The sequence below is a fragment of the Zonotrichia albicollis genome, chromosome 6 (assembly GCF_047830755.1).
Source record: "Zonotrichia albicollis isolate bZonAlb1 chromosome 6, bZonAlb1.hap1, whole genome shotgun sequence".
NCBI lineage: Eukaryota > Metazoa > Chordata > Aves > Passeriformes > Passerellidae > Zonotrichia > Zonotrichia albicollis.
This window is the reverse complement of record NC_133824.1, coordinates 24,460,782-24,487,705: the sequence shown is the minus strand read 5'-3', so window position 1 is coordinate 24,487,705 and position 26,924 is coordinate 24,460,782. Positions and strand designations below refer to the sequence as shown.

General features: G+C 39.1%; 1 protein-coding gene across 5 annotated transcripts; it reads right to left on the bottom strand.

Moving 5' to 3' along the window:
- On the bottom strand, nt 1-25,755 carry SCG5 (secretogranin V). Of its 5 annotated transcripts, XM_074542786.1 has the most exons (7): nt 25,599-25,702; nt 25,256-25,323; nt 24,229-24,461; nt 12,845-12,994; nt 9,847-9,959; nt 5,148-5,201; nt 1-1,812 (listed from the first exon to the last, which is right to left on the bottom strand). In XM_074542786.1, exons 1-7 carry the CDS (start codon nt 25,647-25,649, stop codon nt 1,717-1,719), a joined length of 765 nt encoding a protein of 254 aa, XP_074398887.1. In that variant the 5' UTR covers nt 25,650-25,702; the 3' UTR covers nt 1-1,716. The 5 variants fall into 5 exon arrangements, with proteins under 5 accessions (XP_074398887.1, XP_005479947.1, XP_074398886.1 ...); XM_005479890.4 differs by lacking the exon at nt 25,256-25,323 and having other exon boundaries at nt 25,599-25,755; XM_074542785.1 differs by lacking the exon at nt 25,256-25,323 and having other exon boundaries at nt 25,501-25,723.
- Between the last annotated feature and the right edge of the window lie 1,169 nt (nt 25,756-26,924).

The following is a 26,924-nucleotide window of genomic DNA, read 5'->3' as shown; positions in this document are numbered from 1 at the left end:
CACTGGGCATCAGTAAGTTTTAATGTCAGATTTAGGCCATTATACATATAGACTCCTTGCTGGTTTTGGATCAATCTTTGTAGATTTGCAGCTTTCAATACCTGTTGAAGACTGAGCAGGAGTGCAGATAAAAAGAGTAAGGTCCAGAGGCAGAATATCCAAGTTCTGTTGCAGGGATAGCTAAATTGCTCCCATCCTGTTCCAGCCACTGGAAGCCAAAGGAGCTCTGTGACTCATTGAAATTCCTCATGCTTGTGTCTTGTGTGAGTATAAACCCCATTTTATGACATACTATTCATTTTTCTCTTCAAGATTTTTTTTTAAAAAGGAAGTATGATGAAAGGCATGATAGTCCATTCCAAAATTTTGCAATCTACCCATATTTGGCTCGAAAGGCCCAATTCTCTACATATATAATTTATTACAAATAACTAAGAGGTGGGACAAGAAAAGCAAATGCCAACAACAGTAATACTTGAGCCATCCTGTTAACTTTAATTTTATATAGCTAGGAACCTTAATTTCTTGTTTATTTTTTTTCTTTTTTCTAAGAGGTCATCATTATTTCCCTGTTATCTTTCTATAGGATGGGAAAGGAAACTACTTTTTTTTTTCCTCACCATTTCCCTCATATTATTTGTAATATCAGCTGTAAACTAATGCTATTTTCCCTAATTCCAGTGCCCCATTCACATGGCTTGAAATAGTCAGGAGTGTTCTCATCTTTCAGAAAGGGAGAACTCTGGAATATAAAGTTCTCCATCTCCTAGGGGCAAGAAGGCAATTTAAGCTTCCCAGAACAAATTCAATAGCAATGATAGCTACAAGTGGTATAAGAGTAGCATATTTTTTCAGAAGATCAACTGTAATGACCTTCATATCCTGGATTTAGATTCAGAGGTTGTTGACACAACCTTATTAACACAGACAAATGTCTCCATCTTTACTTATAATTTAACAACTCTGTAATGCACAAATGCTGCAGTTACTGAGACAAAGGACAGCAGGGGAGATTAATTTTCACATAACAGTTCCATTGATAAGGAAGGAAGATGTTCAAGTGTTCAGCAAAGCTGTGGGCATGGAATGATTAAAACTAACAGAAAAACATTTCAGTGAATACAGTCAAAAAGCAGTTCTTTAATTCTTAAATTTGCACAGCAATAACAGACAAACGAGCCTCTGAAATATTTTGGAAAATGTCACTTTGCAAACCTTGTAGATTGCTTAAATGTTTATTAAAATGGACCAAAAGCCAAAATTCCCTGCGTAAAATAAATACTTTGTCTTTGCTAAGTAACAATATTTGTGAACAAAACATAAAACTATAATTTTCATGTGTCAAACATAGTAACATTTAAGATTAAATGCTGGAGTCAGACTTGGCATTTTTTTTCATCTTCCTATTTACAAGTTTCTCATTAAGACCATTTACCTCACATTAGCTATCAAAAATGACTAACATTTTTAAAGTTTGCTCCATGACTAAAATAAAAACAACAGAAATATCCTTTTACCATAACTTAACAAAAAGCAGAACCATACTTTTATCATCTAGGAGAACATGCTGTTATAAATACAGCTGTTTTTAATCTACAATTATATAAATAATAAGCATGCTGCCATTCACAAGGATTTTAATAGTTGATTATATATAAGCAATGTAATGATCTAGAGGAGGATGGCATGAGTTTTTATCTTTCATTTTTATTGTACTTATTTAGGACTTTTGTCTTCATCTGAAAATTGTGGAACAGACTTCTTTGCTACAACATTATCCAGTCGCTGTCCTTGCAGATAGGGGTTCACACTCTGAAAAAGTTTAAAATTATTTAAACTTATTAGAAACAGGGAAACAGATAAAAGGTAACTAGGATTAGTGAACATATTTATGTATTTCTTATCTGTCATATATTTACAGACATGGGGAAAAACTGCTTTGGCAGGGATTAGATCTAAAAGTCAACCAATGTTTTGTTTCTATTTTTTTCTTTTTTCACAATAATTTAATTCAATCCACTGAAAGGAATACAAGTGAAGGAGGCCTTTCAGGAATATAGAACAATCTCAATTAAACACTGCCTTTTTGCTCCACTCCTCCTTTCCTCAGCTCAGCAGAGAAGCACCAGCAGCTCTAAGTCCCTAATTCTTGAGGCAGGACAGAACTTGTTGGAGAAGCACAGGTAAGCTTTAGCTCAAATCACCAGCCCCTGATGGCCATTGTGCTGGGATACAAATCAGAGACCACAATTCCAGTTTGACCAAAGCCTCTTGTTCAGCCTGTCTCCTCTCCAGGAAACCCCTCCTTGCTTCCTCTCTTGATGCTGAGATAAAAAGCTGCTGGCAAAGAAGCAGAGCCAAACGAGGTTTTGGCATGGAAAATGGCTCTCGTAGCACTGCCAGAAGAAGGGAATGCTGGAAAGAAGATTCCTGGAGAGGGCTGAACTTCACTTTGCACCATGCAAGCAGCACAATGTGAGGCTGAAGATGAACAGATCCTGTCTCAAAACTGCCTGGAGATCGTAGATGGAGTAACATAGAAATGCTTGAATTTTATCTATACCAATGGAGTAAAATGTATTTACTGTATTTGCGAAGTGACAAGCTGTTCAGTGGAGCTTCAGTATTAAGTATCATTTACACCTGCTTTCTGGCTTGTTACAGTGTCAGTGTAAGCAAAATTCAAGTGTATATTGTCTTCTTCACACAGATACGGGCAAAAATTCTAGCATGAAGGCTTTTTGATGCTAATAAAAACTTCAGAGGAATGAAAATTTTCCAGTATCTCCTGATTCTTGTCAGGCTGACTGTGTGTCCCAGAAATTACTTTTCTTGAGACATTTCTGTGCTTCTTTCACCAAAACTTAGGAATTTAAAAAAAAAAAAAAAGCATTCATAATTGGCATGAAATATTTATTTTCAGCTATCTGAAGTATTTGTCAAATCTCTGGAAAATATTTGAGGTTTATCTATCTTCAATTTAGGCCCTTAGGTTTCTCCAGATTTGTGGATGCTATCATTAATACTTAGTCATAGCACAGAGCAGCACTTTTGCTTTACTTCTGTTAGGTTTGGGTGTTTTGCCTGCTGCAAGTGAAAACAGAAAAATATTAAGAACCAGAAATGAATGTGGAAAAATCTTTGAAAATAAACTAACTCCAATGCTTTAAATTGTTAGAAATAAGACATATGTAAATGATTTGTTTGTGTTTGTTTAAAGAAGTTCTGTTTAATGTTAATTTAGTGAAATTCAACCATTGCATAAACTTCTAAGAATTATCTGAAGATTCCTAGGAAGATTAATTGGTCTTTTTTTTTTTTTGAAATGGTACTTGCTTGCTACTTTTTGAAATAAAGTTGAAGAGAATGAAACTACATAAAATTTTGAATCCTTCTCAACCAACAAAACACAAAATATAATGCAAAATACTTTGGCTGACACACTGTTACACAGGACTTGTTTTAACCTCAGATGGGGACATTCAAAATCAATTTGTTGCCAGATCCCAAAACTGTGTCAGTGCGGAAAGGCAGGGAGCAGTGGCAGGGAGCACAAAAGGCAGGAGGGGAATCCAGGGGACTTGTTGGTTTCTAGAAAAACACACTCTCCTGCTGATAGTTCTAGGTTACTCTTCTGCTGATAAAGTGGAGATTCTGAATTGTTCATTAAATCATTAGTAATTATTACAGTTTTACCCTAAAATAATTTAAATTATATTGATTCTATTAAATTCTAATGAACTTAGCATTAAGTGACATGTAGGTGCAAGGAAAATCAGTCTTGATTATTTCATAAGTCCGTAAAGCAATTCACCTTCAAAACTCTGGGCTACCCCTGGCCATGTAGCTGCCCAGTGCCTCCAGTTAGTGCTTCTTTTGTATCAAATTATGTCAGTCAGCTCACAGAAAGAAAACGTTCTTTTTTTCTTTTTTTCCCCTCATGTATGTCTTGCATGAATTCTACTTTAACATGCTGTTCTAGCTATTAATAAATATTCTGCTGAATTATTTCCAGAATAAATTCTACTTAAAAATTAAAGTCAGGTGACTACCTTTTTTTACTTTTCAACTAACAAACTCAAAAATCAAATGTAAGCATGAAGCAAGTACTAAGCTCAGGTCAGCTTTAATAGATTACTATATATAAGCAATATAATGATCTAGAGGAGGATGGCATGAGTTTTTATCTTTCATTTTTATTGTACTTATTTAGGACTTTTGTCTTCATCTGAAAATTGTGGAACAGACTTCTTTGCAGATCATTAACTTATGGTTGAAGTACCAGCTGCCAGTGATGTCTGAATCAGGAAAAAAATCAACTCATCTTCTCCCTTTCTAGCAGAGACTTAAAATTTGAGAGTTATTAAATAAATAAATCATCTTTGCTTATGCTTGTTATTTTAAACTATATTTACTTCATTTACAATATAAACTGTGCTGTCATATTTTGAAAAGCTACTTTCTGGCAGAGAGCTAGACTTTTTCTTTTTGTAAAAATAATACACAGCAGCAAAGCTGAAGATGTCGACTCTTACTGAAAGTGATTTTTTTTTTTTAATTAAAGAAAGGCTGACGCTACCAAAAAAGAGAGAGTATGAGGCAGACTGTGCAGAATCTCTCTGTGTGGGTTGCCTTCCTTGTTACAGGAGCAGAACAGTGAGAACCTCTTCATCTTTGTCTTTCAAGCAAGGGACACAGAGATGGGAGTTTCATCTGGGGTAGATCAGATAAAGAACCACCTCTAGTGTTATTTACACCCAGAAATATATTCACACACACAGATAGTGGTAATTAAATTTACTAATATTTTTAGTGGGAATTTTCAAATTCTGAGATTATTTTAGAGATCTTGAAATAATTTTAAATGGTTTTAAGCAAATAGGATCTGCTTTAAAAGACAGACAATACAAGGTTTTATAATGTTCTACACTTGAGTGTATCTTCTGAAAGCAAGAGTCTGTTTTGAGAAATAAGGCTTGTGCCCAGTGCACAGTCCTTTAGCTAGCTATAGCAGTTTATCACAGAGAGTTCCTGACACATAATCTAAAGTATAATGCATTAGACTATCTCTTCATTTCAGCAATATGGTTTTAATTTTTATTAGGTCTCTAGATTATATAGGGGCTATGAAATATTCAGATAGTTACCCTCTTTCTTCTTTTTGGACCATCACTGATTTTCTCAAAGAGTAAATTCTTGTTCTGAAAAGGAAAAAAAAAAAAAAAAACCAACACAGCCATCAGATCCATTACACTCTTCTTTTAAAATACTACTTCTGCTATGAAATACTATCAAGTCTAGAGGAGTGTGTAGTTTTATGGGAGAAATAAACCACAAACAAATATCTGTGTATTCCTACTAAGATTCACAGTTCGTCAGGAGCAGTCACAGCCTTACCAACAATTTAAAAGCCAGTAATTTTCCACTATGTTATGCCCTGTGTTCAGGCAATAAGGGCTTCAAGTATGTGCTGAACCGTCTGGATGTTCCCTATCATGTGATGCATGGTATAATTTTTTTTTTTTTTTTTAAGAAAAGGCAGAAGGAAAAAGAAAAAATAAGAACATGAGGGAGAAGAAGCAGGAGTCCTGCCTCTGGTATATCTTTATATATATTTGAGGTGACACAAGAACAGAAGCAAAAAAATTTGCTTTACAAGGGATTTTCTAATTCCTTTTAAAAACAGAAATAGGCGTCATTCCTACTGTTTTGTTGTCTTTGCTTATTCCCTTCCAGATATCAACACTTGCCAGTGCAAAGTTCTGCTGAAAGGAGTTCAGCGCCAACTCTTCCTTTGTTTAAGTAGTGCCCTCAATAAAGCTTCTAAAAACCATTTGGTCTATAACATTTTTAATGGCAAACCTTTTAAAAACTGCCAGAAACATCTTGGCAGAAGAGAAAGTTATGATGATGAGAAAAGAAAATGAAAAAAAAAAACCAACACAAAAAACCCCCTCTGACCATAGTTTACATAAGTGTATCCACATATTGTTGTATTTCTTATAAGTAGTGAATTCTAATAAAGTCTGGAATAACACACACATGTTCAACACATTTTGTTTCAATTCTATGTTATGAAGAAAACCAAAACCAAACCCTAACCTGAAAATGGAAGGAGAGAAGAATTACATGTATAAAAGCAGAAGACTATATAAACAAGGCCATTAATTCTGCTATAAACAACTGACCTAACATTGATTATATAAATAGAAAGTGTAACTCTAGCACGAGACAAATTCACCAAACACGTCTAACTCTCTCTGCAGCCCTGATATGAGAAAAAACAAACATCTTCAAGTGTTACAATGAAATCTGCCAAAATTGTCTGTTTTGTACTTCTTGTGTTCATTAAACCTCAAATTCACAAGGCCTATCTCTTGTCCAACCTCAGTTATTTTGTCTGAGCTGTTCCAAAAGGGAACAGAGATGAAGTTGGCCAAGGGGGACATTCTTGGCTACACATTTATGCGAGCTCACTTCAGGAAAACCTAAATTTAACATTTTAAGGAAACTCAAGGATGCATGAATTATTCTCCTTAGGAAACAAAGTACCATCAAAGCTTCTCTGTCTAAAGTATTTGACCTTGTACTTTAATGAGAGGAAAAAGGGTGTTTCTGAAATAAAAATAATTTCATGGACTACTGGAGCTAGCATTTCTGTCATTCTGAAAAACTTCTTACAATTGAACTATCTCTGCTCTAGGAAACCATATTTTGTTTAGTCTGTTTGAGAAAATGTTTTAAGACCCTAAGTACTGCTGTAGCGTTATGTGGACTACAAAGCAAATATGGTTGTGGAGCATGAGCTAAGAACATACTTGTATGATAACAGCAATCCTGAAAATATGTTCCACTGCGTAATGGCCTGACCTCATCAGCCACCTAAATCTGCCCATGAAGTGTTCATCCTTCACTGAGAGGTTGTGAAGGATGAAGGCACATACTTTTCTTCAGTTAAAGATACACCTCATGTAGAGACATGCTGCATGTGATTTTCTACTTTTCCCTCACTCCTGGAGCTTCCTTTGTATGCTCTTGGTTACTTGGATTAGAGTACCACACGCTGGGATTTGGGTGGAAAAAAATCAGAAGTTAAAATGCTTTAAATCAACCAAATACGTAAGAGGTTTTCACATTTGATTGTAAATTATATAGTGTAAATTATCTTTGTGCAAGTGTTTCTGGATGCCAACAACACTTCTTCAAACCATCCAAAGAGCCAACCTGCAAGATGCAAGAAAGGCACACAGAAAGTGTGTATGTCCTATAAGGAAGAGTCTGAACTGGGGGGAAAAACTCTTAGAAACTATAGCTGTACACAAGGATAGAAAACTCCAATAGTCACTCATCCTACAATTTCCACTGTCCCCTCTGTGTTTTCCCCATATGAGGAGAGGGGAGGAGAGTACAAGCCATGGATCTCACTCTATAAACAGAGTCTGTTCCTGAGACTTCTCATTGGCCAGCATATTGATATATGGGGAGCAGTCCCAAAGACAGAAAAATTCTTCCCACTCCTAACCCAGTATATATTTATTATGATTTATATATTTGTATCTGCAGACGTATTAGCAGTGTTTACATGTAATATTTAGCATCTGCATAACCACGTACTTTGCTGCATGAGACAGCTTCTAGACTGGCTTGACCCTTATAAAATGTGTGCTATTCACAGGACCCTGCAGAGGTCCCACAGCTCTGCAAGCATGACAGTGTGTCACCAAAACAACCCAACCAACCTGTTTCTGTCCCAGGAGGACAAACAGGTCCTTTTTTATGACCTGCTAATGGAATCTGGGTTTTTCTGTGGTTACACTAGGGAACGCATGTTGGCTCACGGGGAGCTGTAACACTTCCTCAAGCACACAGTGGTGGGAAAAGGCCGGGGAGAGGCTCCCCAGGAGCTGGGAGCACATGCCAGCCTCCATGGGCCCAGCAGACATGGGCTGCAGGAGCTGCAGCTGGTGCTGACAGCCTGGTGCCACTCAGCTGGCAAGAGCTGCTGGAAACACAGTCTGTGAGCACACAACCACCACTGCCCCCGGCCCGGGCCCTTCAACAGGAGAAACAGGAGCAAACTGTTGTGGGCTGAGGGAATTTCAGGCGCTGGGGGCAGCGGGAGGGTGAGGATGCACAGCTACCCACTAGGCAGCCCACAGCCAGCTGCGTTGGTCATTTACAACTTACTGTAGACAACAGTGAGTGCCCTAAAGGATCTGATCTACTTCAGCTCTGCTTCATAAGCAAACGGCTAATTTTTAGAGTGTTTACCCGATTTTTCCAGAGAATTAAAAATAAAAAGTCCAGCCACAAAAAGATACCACTGTATTTATATTTTTACCATTTGGCAATATGTAATTAGGAGATGACCAGGGTTGTTCTCCTGGATCTCAGCAGAATATTTGCTCATGACCAGCTGTTTCATCGCTAATTAAAAAGATCTGGACTTGGCTAAGCTGCAGCTAAATATGATTACTGTTTAGTACCCAGAAGTGTTTTAATCCATACATGAGCAGCTTTTTCTCCTGAATTAGTAGTGATGGATGGAGATACAAAAAAGCCCAGGATTCACTAATGATTTACTATCATTTATTAAGTATATATGTTGCTGATGACAACACAGTATGTATGCTTGATTCTGAAATATTGCTATAGGACAAAGATTTACAGAAGTGCCTTTGTAGTCTTCAGAATGGTATTATGGAAGTAAAGTACTCATGAATAATAAGAAAACTAACAGCCTTATCTGGCATAAATAAGAACGTTCACCATCTGGTGTTTTTTAAATGAAAACCTTTGATGGTAATTACTTAGAATGCAACAAGTTTCCAAAATTTGGATTTCTGGCATGATTCTCTCCAGAAATTTAGCACTCACATAAGTAATTAAGACTATAAATCTTATACTGGTTTGATTATGAAGATGAATCATTGTCTCAAAATTACAGCAGGAGAAGAGACTGCCAAACATGTCCATTTATCGATGTATGCTTACAGAGCACTGGTTTAGTGCAATCTGAAGTGTTATAACAATGTAAAATGAGATTTCATTATTTGCTCTACAAGCATAAATTATGATCATTGTTATTGTTTTCCTGGCGCCTGAAAATGGATTTGGGATTGGACATTTTAACTGATGTAATCCAAGATTAAGTGGCAGAGCTTTCTTTGGAGCCTCTGGCCTGCAGAAATAGTCTAGCTGCAGTTATTAAAGTCCTTGTATGCTCGGAGCAAGATTCTTGCCCTTAGTGTAGCTCACTGTGTTTATTACATGTGATGTGTCAAATAGGTGTTCAATATAACACAGTGCATAACCTGACTAGAGGAAGAAGCAGCTTCAAGTCCTCCAAAATCCTTCAGGTGAGGAGGATTTCTTAAGGCAAATTGTCATCCTAGATTTTTTAAGCTGTTTTAAGCTGCTGAACTCCATCTATCTGTATTTTCTTTCTATTTCTTATATATGTAGCTGAACAGTGAATAGTCACTGAACCTGGATATTCCTTCAGATTAAGGCCATCTTATGTTTTGAAATCTTAAACTCTGCACTAATTTTGGCTGCATGTTCACTGTAGTTTGAAATGTGGTTTTTTGCACTTATCGAGCTGTCATGCTTTGGGACGGGTAATAGAACAATGATTTCTGCTTTCTGTTTTTCTGGGGTGTTTATCAATCACAAGCACTATTTCTGTTTTTCAGGCCAAGTTCACCTTTTTTGAGAAGTTTCCCTCGGGGTGATAACTTTTCCAGCATTAAGGACAATATTGTCCTCATGGTTTCATAGCGTCCCACACAGCAAACATTACCCAGTTTCACGTGCAACAAAAATAAGCAAGAAGCATGTACTCACCCACTTGCCCCTGTTGGGATAGTCATGCTCTGGATCAAAAAGGTGCTGGTGCAGTTGGAATTCCCTGCTGAACTCTGCTGTGTCTGGGGTGTTTTCCAGACACCCATCATCAACTGCAAAAGAAAGCACTGAGAGCTCAGTAGCTTTGAAACACAATGTGTGCCACATTAGTCAGCAAACTTCTTAAATGCAATCATGCAATTAAAAAAAACCATAAAGAACTGGATGACTGGAAAATACCAGTTTTTTTTTTTTAAACAATTTTTTCAGAATGTATTTGTTTAAAAAAAATCCTCACAACTTAATAAAAACTGAAGGAGTTTATTTTCCAAGCTCTTTCCCTCCTTTATGTTTTTCTTTTAATTGTTGCACTTGATTTTAACTAGAATTGCATCCTGTTCTGATTCAGAAGATATATTCTTTTCCCTTTTAAATGCTCACAAATCAATTTAGAAATTGGTAAGACAATACTTTTGAAAATCATGATAAAACAGTGCTGTGAGCAACGACAGAATTTCTTTCACTGGGTAGCTAGCTCTGCCTGGAGCTCCATTTCTGGTTTGCTACTTTGTTCAAACTGCCTGAAAATCATTTCTGCATCATAAGACCTCAGAAAAATGCTATGTAGGAGAAGTTTTATGATGAAAACATTTCTGTAGATTGGTAACTAATCTAATTGGTCCAGAAACCTCCTATAACCATAATGGATGGTTTTGTGGGCAGCGTCACATCAAGATTATATCCTTTCAAAAATCAACTTGGGGTCTTTTTACCAAAGTAAGTCATCTTTAGCTGACACAAAGGCTCAGTAACTTGAGGCCAGAGTAGCTTTTTGGATGGAGTCTGCTCCTGGAGCTCCCACTGCTCAGCCAGCATGGGGAGCTTGCAGTCCAAGTTCCTCTCAGACATACCCAAGGAGATCCTACCAGCCAGGGCATGATGCTGGCCATCCAAACAGCTGCAGCTGCCAGGGCAAGGCACTCCAGAGCACACACCTGCAGACTTTCCCTTCTGTCCGTGCGTGTCATCGTGTAAAAAGATCTGCAGATAGATTGTCTTTTCCCCTCAGATGTGGGTAAAGCCTTGACTTAAGACTGACTTGATTCAATGACCTGAGGAGGTTATTCTGAGTTCAACAGATCCAGCTTTCTCTCTTTTCTCATTGGGACTGGTAAAAAATAAAACTGCCAATAGAAAACAGGGGAAAACTCTTCATACTGGCTAAGTAACTCAGAAACTATTAAAACATTTAGAAATCATTTCAGTCTCATCAGAGGCAAGGTTATATCAAGAGAGAAACAGGTGACAAGAGAAGTGTGGTAGACCTCAGAGCATTCGTGTCTTTTGGTAGAAAACACAAAGGGCAGCTGGACACATGGGTGTCCTCTATGACTGCTAATCCAAAGTCTTCCACTCAGCTGCTCCAGGCTCATGCATTCCTGCTGTGGAATGTGCAAATGTAGACAGTAACTGGAAAAATTGTTTTCCATTAAGCAAATCCACAGACCTGATTGAGGAAGGCCTCTGGTAATTTGTATGCATAATACAGTCACCACTTGAATTTCCATTTAAGGCTCTGAAAAACATTTTACTCTAATCCTAGCAGATAGTATCTTCACTCACAGCATACCTATGACAGAGCCATTTATCTGAGCAGGCAGCACTTCCCTGCAAAGTCCCCTGTTCAGATCTGACTGTATTAGCTTAGCTAACAACTTTTATTTCACCTAAGACAAAAAAATTGGAGAGATTTTCAAAGGCATTTCCCTGGATGCCATGTTTTTAATTTACGTATCTAATCATGAACAGAAGTCTAATGGGCAAGCACGGAAGATAGAAAGTCCATGTGTGCGTTTGTGTGTGTGAGAAAATCTAAACCCATCATTTGCAACTTGTCAGACAACAAATTGGAAGATGAGGTATTATTCCAGAAGAGATGAAAGCATCATCACCAAATGGGCTGTAATAGGAAACAGTAAGGGAGGACTATTTGAAATGTTGTCAAATTTTTGAATGAAATGCAAAAACGCTTCACAGTGAAAAAACTTTTATAACAAATATTATTTTCTTATTAATTCTAAGATAGCTAGAACATTTTAAATAAGAATACTGACAACTGTTCTGCATAATCCAAATAATATAAAAGAAGACTAAACAGAAAACATTTTGAAAGGATCTCTTAGCTGACAAATAAAAAATCAGAGCTCTCATTCCCAGTTCCAGGTCCCAAGGCAGCCAATGGGTGTTCTACTACTGCTTCCAGTCCTGGAAGTCATTCCTTGGCTCAAGCAAGAGGAAGGGGACCCGTTCTCTCAGGGTATGTGCGCATCATGCACACGCAGGGCTGTTTCAGCGACCCTTGGGCAGCAGCCCCCAGGCTTAGTGCCGGCGCAGTGTCGGCCTGGGGACGGACGGACAGACAGACAGACGGACGGACGGACGGACGGACAGCCCGTGAGTGCCGGCCCCACTCTGCTCTGGAGGCTGCGCTGCCCCAGCCAGCCCTGCCGCTCCCCTCTCCTGTCACAGATGAGCTGCAAAGCTGCATGGATTGGAGCCGAGGGATCTTAAATATTGACTCATGGTCTGGGTTGGAGATCAGGGCAGACAGTTTCATTCCTCTTGGCACAATGAGAGTCTCTAAAATAAGGGTAAATCTCATCTGTACAGAATAACTTTTTTCAGGGGCCAGCTTAAAAATGAACTCCTTTGGGAACATGATGCTCTCATAAATCCCACTATCTTCTACTCTGAGATCAAGATGATTTCTTCCACCTTCTCCAGTGTCATACAGCAATACAGGATATGCACATATTCTTAAGAAAAGATTGAAAAAAAAAAGCTCATCTGAAACAGTAAAACATCCAATTTCTTAACAGTTCTTGTCCTGGGGTATAGAATGAAAAAACACCCTCATTTCTCATGACAGGCTGTACAGTGCTGAAAGATAGGATGAGGTACAGTGAAGCCAGAGGTACAAAGGGCAGAGCTGAATTACCTGTTTTTCCTATAGGGCAGGGATTTGGAGGGTCAGGATATCCTTGATCTTCACTGAAATCCTTTGGCACATTGTCTCCTGTCAGCTCAGCCACGATGTTTGGGATATTTCCATAAGGACCCAAGTGCTGGAGACCCTCATGAGCACCACCTAGCAAAAACAATTTATGCACAGTCGTTTCACGAGATTAAAGTGTAAGTACTTTAGCTGGTGCAAGTAATCTACAATTTAAAATATATCTCTCTCTCTACATATATAATTGTTTTAGAGACAAATCCAAGTTTAGATTTCAAGTATCTCTTTTAGAAACATAACCATGTGACCTGAATCCAGTAACTTAGATAATTAAAAATGAAACTAGGAAACACATTATTAGTCTTATGGTTGTTTTTTTCCTTAGCTATGAAAATTTTAGGCAAGCAAATGCAAAGAAATAGACATCATGAAACCTGATATATCTAAAGCACAATTATCTTCAGTCACTGATACTATTACTGTTCATCATGGCAACTAAGAATTGGAGACATTGGCATCATGGCAGGAAGACAATGTCAATGATGCTGTAGAAAGAAACACTACCTGCACAGCCTAGAAATACATTAAAAAATTAAGTTCCAAGAGGGCTTAAGATATTAGGGTCCTTAAGCACCCAGGGCATTCTAATAAATTTGGTTGTGTACACCTAGAAAAACATTATTAAATGAAACCAATTCTTAAATGTAAATATGCATTTCCTGTTGTAATGATGAAAAGCGGCGAAGAGTCCCTGATGTTCATATATACCTCCACAGCAGTCAGTGTGTTACAAAGCATGCCAGGCAGTGACTTCACGCTTTAACACACAAGATTTTCCCCGTGGGACCCAGGGCAGCATCACTGCAGGGTTACAGCAGCAGCGTGCAGCAGGTTTGTAAGGCGGGGGCAGAGGACACAGCGCTGGGCCTGCTGTGCCTGGGCACCTGCACCCAGCGCTGCTGCGCCGTGCCCGCCTGCCACACACCCCAGTGTCACAAGGGCCTGCCTTTGACAAGCAGGGCCTTCCACTGAAGATCTGGGAACCAAGCTCAGGCCATGCTCTCTCTCCATGCCTCTCTACAAATAATTATCTGTCCCAGATCTTTTCTGCATGCCTTACTGGCCAAATGCATCCACAGGCTAAACCCCAGCTGCTTGGGGAGCTTTTTTAAATACTATTGTACACTATTCTTTTGAATTTCAGACTTAATATGTTACTTTAAAGCATGTTCTTTCTCCCTGACAAAGACATCCACCACACACACTGCAGCAATGGAGTTGGTTGTGTGACAGCAAAGTATTTTTGTTTTAAGCCCTATATAATGAGGGATAACAACATACAGTCAACATATAAATTCTACTAACAATGAATTGAGAGAAAAAGGAATTTGAACAATGGGAAAATATGAGTTAAAGAATGAATGCAGACACAACTGCTTGGGTAAATAGCAAAATCACCATAGTATCACCAAATAGTCTTATTTCAAATTTATTTATTTTTCACAGAGCCAGAAGATGTGCATAAAGCCTCTGAACATGAAAGTTGCTCCAAAAGAATCATTCAAGTACTCCTGTCCCAAATTACAAATAAATATTGCCAGCATAAATCATCTTTTATATAGCCAAACATTGTGAGCTAACTTAATCACTTGCAAAAATTGCTAACAGAAGGCACTCTAATACAAAATTCAAATTTTGTATTCATTTCTACATTTAGAAATGGCAGTTGAAGCAAATTTTGCAAATTGATTTTGCAAATGACCAGTTGGATGTTGGCATTATAGCAAAGAAAATTAGTCTATAAGCACATATATTTCCATTTTATTTGCACAATGGACTAAAATCTAATCAATGTGCTAATTTTCCCCCTCAAGGACAAGTCTCTTATTCTGCCATGCAGTGTTGCAGAAAAGATATGTAACAACATAAAACCACCCCTATAACAAAACTGCATCTCTGTTATATGGGGATTTGGCATGTAGCTGCCACGAGACCTGGTACTAAAACCAGAACAGCACTATCCCCACTGTGAGCTTTATAACACCTTTAGTCCATAGCCCACACAAAAATCACACTCATAACACAATAATGCTATGGTGATGAGGTTAAAAAAACCTATAATTAATGTAATTTAATATCATGTCTAATATATAGCAAAAAAAACTTCTTTTGTCCTGAGCTCCTTCACATGAAGATTGATTACATGTATGTACTTAAAAGCACCAGGTTATGATTCTGCTGTAAACTGTGGGAGCACGTAATCAATACGTGTTTGAACATCCTGTGCATTATGGGGCTCACCATGGGACAATCCATCAGATAGAAGCCTATGTGTGCTTGCATGTGGCGCAGACCTCTTGGCACCAAAGCTCCATCCATAAAGAAAACAGAGGTACTTAGCAGGCTCCAGTGTGCTATATATACATGTAAGTTTAAACCGACTGCCAGGAATTCCCTTGACTGAGTACAAACCAATCTTTTTATATTAATATAAAGGATTGTTTCCTTTAGGTATAAATGTCCAGGATCATTTGAGGGTTTTTCCTTTCTTTCCAAAAGAGCTGCAGACAATAGCACCTGCTCTGGTGCCATAATTTAGCACACTTGAGTGATTTAATGGCATCAGCAAAGCTCATTTCTTATAAACTCGGATAAACAGTACACTCAGCAAAGACTACAATAATAAAAATGAAATGCTATGAATATATGAAGTCGGGGTACTATTACAGTAACTCTCATTAGTTGCATTAGTTTTGGTATTATAAAATTACTGATTTAAAGAAACATATTAGGATTAAATACACTGCAGCTACCAAGTCAAAATATTGGAATACAAACATATACAGTCAGATATATATAAAAAAATAGCAGAAGATCAGTTTCTTGAACCTTGAGGCAGAGCCAGAAAGAAAAAGACAAGGCAACTCAATACCAAGAAATTTTCATAATTTCCTATCCAGAGGAATCATGAGAGATATTACTGTTAAATTATTCAAACTTGGACTACCAAAAATCCAGAGTAGTACAGACAATACCCTTGTACTGAGGAAGGATGAGCTAGATAAATCTGTGGTTTTTTCCATGTCTCCTTACTTAGATGAACAGGCTTTTCTGTGTCGCATACTAACAAAGAAAACACTCCAAAACAATCAGCTCCCTTTCATGCGCAGGATTTTTGTGAGCATTTATTATTAGGTATTTCACATTCCTATAGGATAAACTAGAGGTCTAGATCTCTTGGGTTAAGATCAGCATTGTCCTAAGTAAGCTTTGAATTTCATTTAAAATATATGCATATATGTAGTCATCTAGCACTAGTCTTGAACTGCTGCAGGGTGGTAAACAAAAAAAAAAAAAAGAACAATGCCTCTACCATTATTATAATTCTGGAAAAGTATTTGATCAGCTGATTTCAGTTAGAGATCCTTGGAATGATTACAAGTTTAAAGTGCATACATTTCAGCTCATTTCTTTGTAAGAGCAGTAGTGTCCCACCCATGCAGACAACACAGCCACTCCATTCCTGGAGGACAAGGAAAAAAAAAAAAATGGAAAAAGAAACATGAAGAGCAACTAATTTCTTCCAGGTATCAAATATTTCCCTGATCAAACACATCCAATGGAAATGCTGTTAGTCCACTGAAGTTTTAGCTGCTGCTACCCATCTATTGGTCGTGCAAAGCACTGAGAACAAATCTGTGGAGAGCAATCCTCCATGTCAAACACAAATAGGCAGTGCTGTCCCCCAGAAGAGTCAGTTCAACAAAGTCAATGAGAATGATTTTCAAGAGCGAAAAAGTTTAAGAGGACAAATTTGCCTTTTAGTCTCATGGAAACCATTTCCCATGTCACAGTGAAGAAAGTTTCCCCAGTCACGAATTCAGAAAAGAGGTAGTCTGGCCAATCTTAGCACAGAGATATGAAATAGGAAGGATCATAAGCATGTGTTGTGAGTAAATAAATCCCCAATCCCAAGTTAAAGCCCTTTACTTAGCAAGTCACACTAGGTGCCTCAGAGTGTCCAAGCCCCTCACAGATTCACAGGGGTCTTCTCCCTGGGCAAAAATCACATCTCTTATCTCAACCTGTAAAAACTCCAAGCACACATGAGGTGCAAGGGAAGCCTGATACAGCTTTTCTCATTTGCCCAAGGTTCCCAAGGGCAAAAACACATATTAATCAGAAATGTAATACCATACTTCCTACTTTGCAAGATCTTTTGTTAATCTGGACTATTTGTTCTTATCACAAAAAAAATCTTCAAGATTGTTTACAATGTCTCCTCATCACATCAGAAATACATCTTTTTCCTTTTTCCTATGGGAAGTGACAGCTTCCCATACTGTCTTGCACTTTCATCCCCAGTCACCTTGCTGTATCTACATTTGTTGTGTCATTGTCACGTTCAAAAGGAACATTTTCCCGGTGGAAGGCAGGTTTGACAGAATGCTCCCCAGTGCTCTTACATGTTAAACTGGGACACCACCCACAAACTTGCTTTTTCTTTTATTATCTGCAGGACCATCATCATGTAAACTCTCAAAAGGTCCTGAATGCAGAAAATGCATTTACATTTTCCCTACCCTTTCTAACACTTCAAAGGGCTTTAAAGCCCCAATGCTGTAATTGTAATTCTGCTAGCTTCTTCCTAGAGTCCTATCCTGCTTGCTGAAATTGATTAAGCAAAGGGAAGTGAGAAGAACTCAAAAAATTATAAATGACCACATTTGTCTATTCCACAGAAGCTGCTAAAAAAGAGAATAGGGAAGGAGAAAAAGCATAGGAGAACAAAGAATGGAAAAATGCAAACCTAGCCAACTTCCTTAACCATTCAAGAGCATGCCTCGAGAAACACAAAAACACTACGGCTATACATGCTCAGGCATTCCAGACTTGGCTTGTCTTCTCCTTAATGACACAGTTTCTTAAAACTATAAAGACTAATTTTCTATTTCTCTGCAGAGGGGCATTTTTTTCTAAAGCCTTAAGCACACAAATCGTACAATTACTGACCTTGCTTTCAGCAAAGAATTCAGTTTTATCCAATATTTTAATTACAAACAGTACAAATATTTAAGATATTAAAGGCTCTTATTGTGAAATAGGACCAAAATAATGCCCATGCCTCTCACAATAAATTTATAACAGTAGCTTATATGTCATTATTATTCAAATTGTATACACAACAAAAAAAATCCAGCAGCCACTTGCTGACAAAGCAAAAAAAAAAGAAAACTGTTATGTCTGCCTTGGATGAACAGTCCTCTGATGGGCTATATTAAGTTGTCCTTCAGCTGAACAGTGGCTCTTGCACTTCAGCACGTGAATAAGCTGACACACAGTGTCACACACACAGTGCATCGTGCAGCACACAGACAGGGGCCCCTCTGCCACCCTGCCTTGCAGCCCCCACACACCAGCAGAGTGAGAAAAAATGAAACCAAGCCAGCAAACTGCACCCTCCTGTCACTGCCACAGCACAACCTCACTCCTGACCACGTGTGCAGCGTGTGGTTCTGGGAAACACAGCAGCGGAAGGAAAACAGTGACCTCCTTTATCCCACGAGGGATGGGACATTATTTCAATCCTATAAATGCAAATGTGCCAGTGAAAGATTGTAAGACTTTGTTCACTAGCACTTTATTCACTTGAGACCAGCTGCACGAGAAGTCCAAATGCTCCACCAGTGCCAACGCATTCAGAGAAAAAGACTCTTTTCACTCCTGTAATGTGAAGCCTGGATGCACCAGAAGTATCCAGAACATCCACGGTTTTGTCTCTACTGCACTGCTGAACGTCACAACATTTTTGTGTTCATTTCCCCACTCATATCCATTCCATTCCATTCCATTCCATTCCATTCCATTCCATTCCATTCCATTCCATTCCATTCCATTCCATTCCATTCCATTCCCCATGCAGATTGCTCAAAGCCCCAGCTGGTTCAACAGCAGGTTGAGATCCTACCTCCTGGCACAACACCAAAATCAAGAGGAGGAGGAGACTCCTCTTCTCTAGATATCTAAAATATCTCTTCATAGAACCAAGTAAACTTAAAAGTATTTTCTTAATGCAAGTTAATTTAAAATTCAGGTGCGGGCATGGGAAATGCAGCTTATTTTGAGAAAAAATGCAGAAAGGTATAAATCCTGGCATGCTCACAGAATCACAGAATATGTAGAGCAGAAAGGGACCCACAGGGATCATCAAGTCCAACTCCTCACTCTGCACAGCACCATCCCCAAGAGTCACACCCTGTGCGTGAGTGCATTGTTCAGAAGCTTCTGGAACTCTCTCAGGTTTGGGGCTGTGACCACTTCGTGGGGAGCCTGTTCCAGTGCCCAAACACCTTCTGGATGAAGAACCTTTCCCTAATATCCAGCCTATTGAAATTACCATTACCTTGGGCCCTGTCACTGCTCACCATCGAGGAAAAATCAGTGCCTGTCCCTCCTCTTCCCCTCATGAGGAAGCCGTAACTATAGTGAGGTCCCCCCTCCATCTCCTCATGAGAGACAAGCAGAGAAAAAAATCTTTAAACACAAGGGATCATCATAATTTGGCCAATCTTCACTGATAGACTTTTTAAAAATACTTTGGGACCATATTCCAATGGTAGGTGGAATTATATAGATTGACATTACATTTCTCTATACCTTCTGCCAATAGTAGAAAATACAGTTACTATAAAGCATCAGACAATACAGAAGCTATCATGTTCCCTCTCCTCTTCAGGTTTCTTACCTCTCCTACTGGACTTTTCCCTCTACTAACATGTACAAAAAATAATTGTGGCTACAAATCCCATTCTAACTGATTGATTATCTTTAGGTAGATGACAAGCTATTTAACTCTAAATCCCTACAGACCTGCCATCTATCCTTCCCAGAAGCTGCTTGAGATGGAACTCATTCTCCTTTGGTGGCATCCTTTAAAGATGACTTTCTGACTAGCAGCAGGAGTCTGTACCACACAACAGGGGTTAGTAGGATGTTTTAAGAGCTGGAGTCACTTCACCTTCTTGGCTCCTCAGCAGAGGAATGTGATGCCTGCACGCTCTCCTGCAATCACAACAGGAGGATGTTTCAAGAGAAGGTTTCAAAGCCTCGAATCTAAATGGGTTCCTCAGTCGTATCCACCTGCAAATAACAGATCTAGAGAGAAATGGGGATTAATTCTCTTTTCTTCTTTTGTTCTCCATTGGCTGACTTCTCTGACAAGCACACTAGATTTGAGCACTTCCCCTGCAGGTGCCCAGCCACACTGAGAACACAGGAGCAGCGCTACTGCAGCTCTGGGCCATGGAGGAAGGGCAGCTCCCAAAGCTCACTGGGGGCAGCGCTCACAGCGCTAACACCAATGCCCTTGCTGGATCCTGCCCTTGCTCCTCAAGAGGGAAAGCTGGGAAACACACTGAGGTGACCTGGTGTGACCTCCAGGCAGCAGCACAAACACCAGCTTGGCTTTCCTGTTCACTGCTGCTCATGGCTTATAAATTCATATGGAATCAAGGATATTACAGGCCAAATTTCAAAGATTTTTCCTTAATAAAAATAAAATCACGCCACCTCATCATTTTCCTGTTCGTGGAGTTACAGGTATAAACATTTTGTGTGCAGTTTCTTCACAGACCTGTGCCATATCACTCAGATAAAGAGATTTCACTGCAAGTCACTGTTGTCATTTGGCACCATCATTACCTTTTAAATTCAGAAATCAGCATTCTAAGGCACCTCTCTTATGACATGCATCACTGCCTGATACTCAAATTCTGGTTACACTTAACACTACAATTTTTTGAACAAAATGCAAAGAAAATAGGTATTTTTAGTCAAATCTATACAAATCTAGATATTTACATATTGTTGTGTAAAGACGTGTAAGTCTGCCACTTCCATTTCATCTTAAAAATTTGAGATGTCCATATGAAATTTTGAAATAATATTTTCTGGGCTAATTAGATTTAAAGAAAACAAAACAAAACCAACACACAAACAAACCAAAACCCACAACAACAAACAAATCAGCCTCTCTGGCTGTGGGAGGTGTGCCCCAGCTCAGCCCTGAGCAGCTGCCCCTTGTTCCAGCACTGCTCCCCCCGGATGCTGGCACAGCCTCTGGCACAGAGCACAAAAACTGCAGCAAAGAGCTGCAGCCACCACACTGCTGGGCTTGTTGAGCCCCAGATATGGCACAATTACTACCTGCAGTCACCCAAGTCCAAATATATTGGGGCATAAGCACAGCACATGTTAACCTGAAAGTGAATCAGTGCAAAGGTAATTAATTTCTGCGCTGGTTTCATGAGGGAATTCATCAGCAAAAGTTTTTGTAACTTTCTAATACAAAGATTTTACTGTTCCTGTAGGAAACAAGTACCTGTCTTGCAGGACAGGACAGACAGCAAAGTAATACTCTTATTTACTAAAAAGAAAACCTTTACTTGTCTTATTAGTAAAATGCAAACAGAATAGACACTATTAACATGCATGAGTAATCTGCATAATTTTATGGACAGCAGGATGCTGTAGAGTGATATTTGTACAGGGGCTGTGCTGACAAGCCATTGATTACCAGTTGTTAGTAGACATATTTGCATAATGTTCCAGAGTCTCTTGAATTTTATCATCCCAATCTGACAAACAGTAATTACATTTTCCTAAAACAATAAACATACTCATTTCCTTTCAAAACAATCAAATAAACCCCAGCCTGTTTCCAGCAGCTATGAGGAGTCTCTGCAGGAGAATCAAAAGCCTCCCTGAGAGGCATTGTATTCTTAAAACTTCTTTATACCTGCAAACAATCACAATTTAAGAGACATCATTTGATGCAGCCACTGAAGCTGACAGCATTATGCCTTTTCTGCAGACTGAAGACTTCAGGCTCTGGCCTGTCATGCCAGCACCTTTACCAACAATCATTCTGTTTGGGTGGTTTTAAGAACTAAAAACAACTAAATCAAACACAAACAAACAAACCACACAAGAGGCTTTCTGTTGTACTGAATTTATGGTAGGCAATGATATTTGCAAAAGCAAAATGGGACTTCCCATTTCCAATTATGAAGTTAAGCGCTATAAACTGCTCAAGATGAGCTGCTGGTGCCCCCATGTGTTTAAGTGAGATTTTTACTGTCGTCCTATGCAGGGTGTAATAGGCCTGAAATTTACATTATATGCTTATTCCCTTCCAGTCCTCAGAAAATAAAAAACAACTGAAAATCAAACAATGACAAAAAAACCACAAACAAACAAAAAACCTTAAATATTGGCACAAAATTGTAAGCATGCAAGGAAAGAAAAAAAAAGTGCGGTCTCTTACTTCATAAATGCCCTACCAGACAGAAAAATTAACTTCTGTGTATTTTGAAATGTTGCATGCATTTATTTTATTCTTTTGTTCTCTTTTAACATAGCTGCAGCCCCTTTCTTATCTGTAGAAGCCTTGAGTATAGCCCAGTAAGACCTGCATACTATTTTAGTGATAAGCTGAGCAATAAGTACAGAAACACAGCTACTCATTAAAAATCCCTATTTTGATTTTCTATGTTTTCCAGTCTTTTTTATAGATGCTGCTAAGTGACAAAAAGCCAGGTGTTTATAGATTACAACTTAAGGCAGAAATTTCTTTCAATTAACAAGCTGTAATATTTTTTTTTTTAATCCATCAACAAGAAAGCTGTAATTTTTTTTAAATCTGTCAACAGGAAAATTATCTGATCAGTTCAAAAAGAGAGAGTATGCTGCTAAATGTATTTTCTGAAGAGTGTCCTTTTTTTAGTTTCGCTTTTACAGAAATTTTATGGTTAAATATGGTTAAATATCCATAGTAGGCTTGAGAAAAAAAAAAGAGTCATCCTCATCTGAGCAAGAGGGGAAAGTTAAATATGACAAAGCTACTGGATTTATCATCTTTTAGTTTTACTCTATGACATACAGATGGATTTTTTATTAAAAGAAAAAAAAAAGGAGAAATAGAAAACGTTTGTCCAACCTGGTGTTTGTGGAAGACTGTACAGACAAATGGAAAACCAGCATTACTTCAATATAACAAACACCTGAAAACTTTTGATACTTATACAAAGAGATGTGTCATCTGATTTTGCTACCACTGTAATTAGAAAGTAAGATCAAACAGCTGAGATTAAATATTTGCCAGAGATTCAGATTTGCTTATATTTTCTAAGGTTTCTCTTTTTAAAACAATATCTAGGGAAAAAAGGCAAATAGAAATTAAAATTACTCATTTCTACCATCTGTCCCAATTTCTCTATGTGTGAACATTCATAAAGGAGAGAAGGTACAGACCAAATTATGCTCTTTAAACTTCGTCTCTGTTATTTAAGTTTGCAGAAAAATGTGTGTCCATCAAAGTTTCTTAGTAAATATATATATATATATATATATATACACTTAGGTCTGCAGTTGTCTGGTAGAAATTATCTGCCTTTACAGCTTTAATCCTCTCCTCAGCGTCATTAAAGCAATTGTATCTGTTTGGTCAGGACAGCCTGTAGATCAGAATGAGGATAAATAGAGAACAGAGACTTAGGATGTGTGGAGTCTCGGTGCACTGTCAGACTGATTTAATTCTGAGAGGAAGGTTGAGGGGTTCTATCCTGTTTTGATATTCACACATAAACAATAATATTTGGAATTTCATACCTTCAACCTCTTGCTGTCATGCCAAAATAAAATCTGGTTTGTTCTGTTAAAATAGCTACATACTGAAACATTATGCCAACATCCTAACATCTGAGCCAGATATTTCCAATTATTTACATAGCCATAAAATACCGATTCCAAGGAAAACTTACACAGTGTGAGATCAGAGTACTGGCCAAAAAAAAAAATAAAGGTGAGCCCAGAGCATTCATCCCTGCAATATGGTTTTGAGGTGCTACTAGTGGACACAGGGAGAGGAGCACCACCACTGTAAGGTTTATCCCTTTATCTCATATGGCACCACAAACACTTGATCTCTTCTGATTTGCAAATGTTTCTAAAAATCCATGGAATTTGGACTCTACAGATAATATTTCTTTCATGACAAAAATATATGTAATATATGTATACATAACATTCAGGAATAATTTGGCAAACCAATTGTTTTGAGGACAATGCCAAGACAACATAACTTTTTCTGCAAAGCCTGTACATTAAAAAACCCCTCTACTTCTACCAAAAACATAACATTAAGGAAGGTGTAAGATGGATGGTGATTTCAAAACAAAGATCAAGCAACAACATGATGAAGACATCTATGACTTTAAGCTCAGGATATTTTCTGTATCTATAAAAATATTAATTATTACCAAAGCATACTGAAAAAAAAATAATCAGAAGGCTAAACAGAAATTAAGTACCTTCAATGCTCTGTGGACCAACAAGATTGGTAGCCTGGTGTGCTGGATATTCTACCCGGGGTCTGGCAATGCCCAACTGCTCCATAACCCCATGGAGCAGCCTCTGTATATCTGCTTCAGTAACCCTGTCAGGTGTCCTGGGGCTGTGGCTAAAAGCTGAAGCCAATCCAAATGCCAGCAGAAACACCATGTTGCAAAGCAAGGTAGACACCATAGTGGCAGCCACTTTCATCCTGTCAAAAAGAAAGGAGTTTGATTATAAATTATAGGAGGGGGGAAAAGGTCCAATATATGTGGTGGAGATAACACCTGATCCTACTACTGTACTTTACTACCTCAGGTTCTAGGGCACTCCAGCCAGCTGGAAACTGGGTGGGGAGAGCCATAGGGTAGATATGTTCTTATCTTCTAAAAGAAATATTAAGCAGCAAACTGCAATATCAATTTGCTGATTTCCATTTCTCCGTAACATTAACAGTCATTGCTAACAAAACGAATCCACTTTTTCATTTGACAAGAATAGATCATCCACTCCACCACCCACCCCTCCACCCCCTCCATGTTTACTATGCTATTTATAAAGCTCTGGTCTAAAAGCCAAGAACTCTTCATTCCAGGAATTGTGTTTTCCAGGCTCTGTTCTTTCATTGCCTGGAAAATCAATAATACGAGACTGCCGAACAACCTGGATGTATTTGGTTTGCACCTTAAGACAAAAGGCTTCCGATGTCGTATGCACCGTCTTTCCCAGCTGAAGCAAATATGTTTGTTTCCTTGAATCTCTTTCACTAAATGGCAGCACAGTGTAGTTTAATTAGGAAAAAAAACCAACAAAGCCAACAACAAAAAAAGCCCACAACAAGCAAGTGCCGCTTACGGTCATCTGATAGGCTGAATTTTAATCAGAGTATTTGTTTTCTTAAAGCTCCTTTCCCCGTCACGTCAGAGTCTAACTGAAATGCATCACTTCCAGTCCCCTGGATAAACAAACCCCCCGAGTTCCCCTTTTATTCCTCAACACACGCACAGCCGCCTGATTTCTTCACGCCAGACGTTTAAAGATGCTCCAGTGCTCCAGCCTCCGGCGCAAGGCACCTGGAAACGTTTTTGAGGCAAAAATGGCTGAAAACCCCCAAGCTGGGAACATTCCCCGCTCCGCCTGTGCGCGGCTCCCCCGCCGCACCACGCTCCTCCCGCAGCCCTCCCGCTCCATGGCCGCGGGAGCCGCCGCTGCGGGGGAAAATCTGCATTTCATAGAGCATCCCCGCTGACCCCCGCACCGCCGCGCCCCGGAGAGCCGGGCCGGGATCCCCTCCCCTCTGCCGGCCCGGTATCAGCTCGGAGCCGCCGGACCGGAGCTCCCCGCTCACCTCCCGCTCCCAGCGCGGCTCTGCGGGGGCGGTGGCTCCGCGGCCGCGCATCCTCCGTGCGCAGCCACAGCCGGAGGGAACGGCCCGCGGTGCCGCCGCGACCGAGCGCTGCTGTGTCCCACAGACACACCAAGCTCGGAGGGCTATTAAAAACCTCCCTTCTTAACCTAACGGACTCAAAATGAAACTGAAGGGTTTTGATGCATTAATGGTGACAGAAATAAGATATTGCATATTCCCGGGAGAGTATCCATCTTCCTGCTGTGATTTCTGTCTCTAGAATAACATGATCAGTGGTTTATTAAGGGTGATAGTGTTACCTAACTGCAGGTTTTTAGGGCAGCAACACAGCAACCATCTCCAAGGATTTGGAGGTAAACAGCTCCAGACTAAGCAAATGTAGACACATCATCCAGAGCGGAGGTTATCAAGAAGATAACTACGACAGTATCTTGCTAAATGGAGTCTCTGATCTAACACAGCTTGGCAAAACAGTAGCTTCTAAAGGTTGTTTTATGGATCACACCTTCACTGTTACTCAGGGGAATGCATCACATCCCAGTTTAATATAACTATCCACAGAAAAACTCTGAATTATACCCCATAAACCACAACATTCCATGGAATACATTTGCACGTGTAGATTTTTTTGGGTTTTTTTTTTTTTTTTTTTTTTTGACTGGTCTCTGGTACATTATGCAAGGTGTAACTTGCAGGATTTAGCAGTAGGGACTTCCAGTTGGCATCTAGTTTCTTTCTGCAAAACATAATCAACTTCATATAAAGGGCTGTATGTCCAAACTGTTCTGCAAAACTTCTAAAAACAGAATTTGAACTTTTTCAGCTACAGCTTTCTTTGTCAGGGCCCTTCCAAATTCCCCCTAAGCCAAGTTTAGATGTTTCAGGACTAGCTTGCATGGGTGATCAAAAGTAGCTTACTGCACCACATAGGATAATATTAATATGTACCAAATATTTTGAATGCTAATGCAGCTTTGACAATCACAAGTCCTAGTCTTCTAAATAAAAATCAGTGTGACCCCTCACTATTACAGGACTCAGACCTCATTTTCTTCCTGACACTGCCTTTATCTCCTTCTGTCCTATTTCCAGCTTGTACCACCTTGCCGTGACAGCTGAAGTTGTTTTGCTGATCCTTACTTACCTCCGTGAGATGATTTAAACCCTGGTGCTCTGGTGCCTGCTCAGCCTATGGAGGGACCTGCCAGCAGGTAGGGGCACGTTGCCAGGAGAAGCAGCCTCCTCTCTGGATGGTGGTGAGCTACCTTTACTTCATCAAACTGAAGCTTCCCATTCTTTAGCACA